Source organism: Ornithorhynchus anatinus, chromosome 5, assembly GCF_004115215.2.
Source record: "Ornithorhynchus anatinus isolate Pmale09 chromosome 5, mOrnAna1.pri.v4, whole genome shotgun sequence".
Taxonomy (NCBI): Eukaryota; Metazoa; Chordata; class Mammalia; order Monotremata; family Ornithorhynchidae; genus Ornithorhynchus; species Ornithorhynchus anatinus.
In genome coordinates this window covers 82,006,950-82,012,949 of record NC_041732.1, presented here as the reverse complement: position 1 = coordinate 82,012,949, position 6,000 = coordinate 82,006,950, and the positions used below count along the sequence as shown (strand labels likewise).

The 6,000-nt window shown below is 46.3% G+C and overlaps 1 protein-coding gene across 2 annotated transcripts in view; it reads left to right on the top strand.

Moving 5' to 3' along the window:
• Positions 1 to 6,000, top strand: part of COLEC12 (collectin subfamily member 12) — a 194,929-nt gene continuing 188,929 nt past the window's right edge. For both annotated transcript variants that reach the window (XM_029066508.2, XM_039912125.1), the window contains exon 1: positions 1 to 247. In XM_029066508.2, coding sequence (XP_028922341.1) covers positions 241 to 247 — 7 coding nt within the window. In that variant the 5' untranslated portion in view covers positions 1 to 240. The remainder of the gene's footprint in view (positions 248 to 6,000) is intronic.

The window sequence follows — 6,000 nt, the reverse complement described above, 5'->3', positions numbered from 1 at the left end:
GGAGAAGAGGAGGTGGAGAAGAAGAAGAAGAGGAGAAGGAGGAGGAGGAGGAAGAGAAGTTAGAGCAGTTCCGCCTGGCTGCAGCCGGGCATCCCGTAGGACGGTGGGCTGGGCAGCGGCCGTGCTGGTGCCCCCGGTGCCCCCGGTGCCCGCCGGGGATGGCAGTGCAGTGAGCGGCCAGCGGCCCGGCCCGGCCCAGCGGAGCGCAGCCCTTCGCGGAGGGTCCCCGCCGCCGCCACCATGAAAGGTGAGGACCGGCCAGGGGAAGGAGGGTGGGCGGCCTCGGGGCATCGACGGGCCCCGGGCGGCCTCGGGGCATCGACGGGCCCCGGGCGGCCTCGGGGCATCGACGGGCCCCGGGCGGCCCGGGGACCCGGACCCTCGTGCTTCCCCAAACTGCCATCCAAAAACTTCTGCCAACTTTCCGGGGCCACCCCCGGACCCCTCCGCACCGCTTCCGACCCCTAAACCCTTGTTGACGGAGTAACTTTTTCCACCTAAAAAAAAAAAAAACAATCAAAAAATGCGGGGAGGGGTGAGAGCGGAGCAATCTTAACACTTGGCAGTCAATTTGGGACTTTCTCAAACTTTCCCCTGCCTTCTCTCCTTTCCTTTTCATTTGCTGTTTTACCAAACAGTCTTTCTTCTCTCTCTCTCTCTGCGTGTGTTTTCTCCGGGATTTTTCTGATGGTCTTGGTGCGGCTTCGAAACATCTGGCAGTGATTAGGTGCCAGCGGAGGCTTTAGCTTGGCTTGTGAAATGTATTTGGCATCTCTCTCCGGGAGGTCTCGCTGCCTGGAAAAGAGCCGCTCTCCACTGTGCATCTCTTAAAGTTAAAATGTGGAGTGGTGTGGGAGTGGGTGGGGTGAGAATGCACGTGTACGTTAGACCACTTAAACCGTAACAGCCTGGCATCCCTGGAGCCCCGGTTAAAGAAGTGGAAGGATGATATTTTGCAGTAAGGAAAAAACGAGCCGACCCCAAATACTTATATATGTCTATATATATATATACATCTGCAATAGTCCAAGGAGAAAAGGGCAGTGCAAGGCAACATTCTCTTATTGGGAATGTGGTTGGGTCAGCGGAACCTTGCAGCGTATCTCAGATGCATGATAAGAATAATAATAATGGCATCCGTTAAATGCTTACTATGTGCCAAGCACTGAGGTAGATACAAGGTAATCAGGTCGTCCCAGGTGGGGCTCACAGTCTTGATCCCCATTTTATAGATGAGGGAACTGAGGCACAGAGAGGTTAAGCGGCTCGCCCAAGGTCACACCGCGGACTTGGCAGAGCAGGGATTAGAACTCGTGTCGTCTGACTCCCGAGCCTGTGCTCTTTCCGCCGAGCCCCGCCGCAACCCCTTATCAGAAGGGAGACATAAAAAGAAACTCTTTGGAGGTTGGCCCTCATTGAAGATGTTGGAGCTAGAGGTTTTCTTTTTCATTCATTCGTTCGGTCGTATTTGTTGAGCGCTTACTGAGTGCAGAGCACTGTACGTACTAAGTGCTTGGAAAGTACAGTTCAGCAACAGAGGCAATCCCTATCCAACAACGGGCTCACAGTCTAGAAGGGGGAGACAGACGACAAAACAAAACAAGTAGGCAGGCATCACTACCACCAAAATAGGTTAATGGAACCATAGATAAATGCACATCACTAATAAAATAAGTAGAGCAATAAATAGAGCAGTAGAGCTGTGGGGAGGGGAAGGGGGTAGAGCAGAGGGAGGGTGTTTTGCTTAAGATGACCTATTTCATTTCAACCAGCCGGCAGGCACCAGTGCCGTTGAGATTAGGTGTCCGAATGGTGAAATGCCCCTCCGAATCCGATCCTGATTTGCACAACTCTGAAGACCAACTGATGTGATCTGTCAATTCACTTGCCAGAGTCTCCGTCTAAAGAGAGGAGTCGTGTGAGCCCACACACGAGATAGAAGTAAGGTTTGGGACTCCCCTGAAACAGAGCTTGCAATGCATCATTCTTGGTGATAGCTGCACCTTCAATTACGCTGGGCTGTGAAGTTCCTTCGCCCGTTTGCAACAAAGTCCATAATCTTGGTGACAGTCTCTTAAAAGAAACAAAATGAATATCTGAAAACAGTTCTGGGTAGCTAAACCATTCCTTCTGTTTGTTTTTCTTAGATGTCGGGGCCGAAATGTAAGGGAATTGATGAACACCTTTGCAGGGGAGTTCTCTGTGCTTCTTTAAGCTCAATTCCCACTCTTTCATCTTGGACCCATTCATTCTTTCAGTTGTATTTATTGAGTGCTTACTGTGCGCAGAGCACTGTACTGAGTGCTTGGAAAGTACAGTTCAGCAACAGAGAGACAATCCCTGCCCACAATGGGCTCACAGTCTAGAAGGGGGGAGACCGACATCAAAATGAGTAAACAGGCATCAGTAGCATCAATGTGAATAAATAGAATTATAGATGTATTCGCATCATTAGTGTAAATAAATAGAATTATAAATATGTACATATATACACAAGTTCTATGGGGTGGGGAAGGGGGTAGAGAAAGGGGTGCCAGTCGGGGCAAAGAGGAAGGGTGGGGGGGAACAGATGAAAAGGGGGGCTTAGTCTGGGAAGGCCTCCTGGAGGAGGTGAGCATTCAGTAGGGTTTTGGAAGGGAGAAGTTTGCTAGTTTGGCGGCCGTGAGGAGGGAGGGCATTTCAGGCCAGAGGTAGGATGTGGGCCAGGGGTCGATGGCGGGACAGGCGAAAACGAGGCACAGTGAGGAGATTGGTGGCAGAGGAGCGAAGTGTGTGGGCTGAACTGAAGAAGGAGAGAAGGGAGGTGAAGTAGGAAGGGGCAAGGTGATGGAGAGCTTTGAAGCCAATAGTGAGGAGTTTTTGCTTGATAAATTACTTTCCTAGATGTGGTCAAGAGCATAGCCTTTCAGGGCCAGGGTACTAGCCCCCTTACCCTGCACTATGCTTCAATTCATCCATCTGTGAAACGGGACTGGTTATGTGGGTCACTATGGGGTGTGTACCTCATGAATATTTTTGGAGGTATTTTGTGCATAGAGGTTTATGCATTCCACTTATTCTCTTTCTGTTTAATTTTATTGGCACCTGTTGCATCTATGGTTTCCCTCACGTTCCCATTATATGCGTAATGTCCGAGTCTCTTTGCCTTCCCCATTAGAATGTGAGCTTCACAAGGTCGGGACCTTGTTTTCTACTTCAATTTTTTTTCTCAAAAACTTCATTTGTTAAGCACTTACTCTGTGCCAGACATTGTACTAAGCGCTGGGGTAGATACAGGATAATGAGGTTGGACATAGTCCGTCTTCTACATGGGGCTCACAGTCTTAATCCTCATTTTACAGATGAGGTAACTGAGGCACAGAAAAGATAAGTGACTTGTCCAAGGTCACGCAGGAGACAAGTGGCAGAGGTGGGATAAGAACTCAGGGCCTTTGGCCTCCCGGGCCCCTGATGTTTACACCAGGCCATGCTGCTCTCAAGCTTCCTAGCACCGTGCTCTGCTTACAGGCGGTGTTTTGAAAAATGATAATGATGATGATGACTTTGGAAGACGGGATTGTTGTAATTAGTGGAAATGTGGTACCATCAGGATTATTTTTTTCTCAACCTGGGGCCATCCCTGTGAAACTGTCAACACAGGCAATTCCAAGAGGCACTGAAGGAGAATGCTTAAAATGCAGTAGTTGTAAACTGCGTGACCTTTTATGGTCATTAACCCATCTGTTTCAGTAACCCTAAAATTTAGAAATACCTGGCCTTTCAGAATCAGGGAACTAATAATGAGTCTTGTGCAAATGCTAAAATGCCCTTTAATCAAAAAGAGCAAGTTGACTGGTGCCCCAAGAGTTACAGAAGTTCATCTATAGCACCAAAGTCAATTACTCATTGCCTTCTTACTGAACTTATTTACCTTGCTACTTTTGATGTTTATGCATAGACCTATTGCTTTTTTAACTAAGGAACTGTACATATTCCTGTTAAGTTATCCATCTATTGAGTGTAGCAAACAGCTGACTCTGTTCCTATTTCTCCTATCCCTTGAGCAGCAAGCAACAAAATAATTACATCACTAGATACTTGTAAAGGGGGCAGAGGGGACTATATTTTCCCTGGCCACAATTCTTTAATTCCTGTAAACTGATTAAAAACGAAATGCATTTTAATGTAGTCTTTATTTCATTCCCAGTAGACTGAACCGAGCTAATACATTTTGTTTTTGACATTTTAATCATTTTTCACATTTTTCTGCAGGGATCTGACTGTCCTAGAGTAAGGTATGGGCATTGCTAAATAGCTTTTCCTAGTTTTGAAAGTTTGAGTTGTTTTTGAGTTATGATGCAGTATTTGTAGCCAAAGAGACAGCTGAAAACAACTTCTACACATTACGACACCAAGTCTAATTTAGCACGGGGGAGGAGGGCCATTAAAACATGATGTTCAGTTACATATTTTGGTATATAAACAGTTCTAAAATGTTGTTTGGTATTAATAATTTTTAAATGCACTAGTAAGCAGTGTTCTTCTTTCTTTTATGTTCTGGACTAGCTCACCACTTCCCTATTTCCTAGAGCTTGTTCAAGATGCAGCTGGCACAAACTGCTTATTTATGGGACCAAGGAGTAGCTGTGGAGTAAAGGAAGATTAGGGCAGCCTAAACATGGAGTTTGAACTCCCATATTGGTGGGGTTGAGGTCAGAGCATGCCCGCTATCCTGTGCCAGAGGGCTTGGTAAATTCTGGCTTCTCCTCTGACCCGGAATTCTTAAAATTCCTAATCTGAGGCTTAGTGATTGCTAATTAGAAATGGTCTCTGGAACCTTCATTTTTCGCCATGTCTTGAAGTTCTTTTTGCCCTAGCATCCTATCTGCTGGTTGTGGAATGAAGGAAAAACTGATCAACCAGTGACTTCCATGTTCCGATTAAGCACACGGTAATTGGTTCTTCATGTCAGTTCATTCTGCTGTCCTTATTAAAATTATGTTTCGATTCTATTAATTGATTCAAGTCTGAAATCAGTGGAAATTTCTCAGGAAATATCACCTCTCAAACTAGAACATTATAAAATTTCTGGTAGAAAAATATGTCGGGGCTATATCAATCACCAGGAGCTCCAGGGAATGGAAAGGCTTATGTTTGAGAAACAAGACTGAAGGAATTCTGCCGACTTGGCAAGGAATTTCCAGATGATTTCAGGTTTCTGTTATCTGGGAACTAAGCACACAGAACTAGAGGGGTTTTTTACGGTATTTGTTAAGCACTTACTGTGTGCCAGGCACTGTTCTAAGCACTGGGGGAGACACAAGGTAATCAGGTTGGACTCAGTCTCTGTCCCACATGGAGTGCACAGTCTTAATCTCCATTTTATAGTTGAGGTGACTGAGGCACAGAGAAGTAAAGTGACTTGCCGAAGGTCACACAGCATTCATTCATTCAATCGTGTTTGAGTGCTTCCTGTGTGCAGGGCACTGTATTAAGCACTTGGAAAGTATAATTCGGCAAGAGATAGAGTCAACAACGGGCTCACAGTTGAGAAGGGGAGACAGACAACAAAACAAAACAACTAGACAGGCAAGTAATAATAATGATAATGTTAGTATTTGTTAAGCGGTTACTATGTGCAGAGCACTGTTCTAAAAGCTGGGGTAGATACAGGGTAATCAGGTTGTCCCACATGGGGCTCACAGTCTTAATCCCCATTTTACAGATGATGTAACTGAGGCACTGAGAAGTTAAGTGACTTGCCCACAGTCACACAGCTGACAAGTGGCGGACCCGGGATTAGAACCCAGGTCCTTCTGCCTTCCAGGCCCGTGCTCCATCCCCTAGGCCATGCTGCTTCTCTGAAACAGAAGTCTCTGATCTGGCAATATAATTCCTCTGATTGGAAGGCTGGGTGCTTCTTTTTTGGGGGGGGGGGGAGGGCGAGTAGTCAAACATTTCAGAGGACCTGCCCTAACGTGGGCAAAAGAATGATCATTTTTAAAGAATGGTTCTACCAAA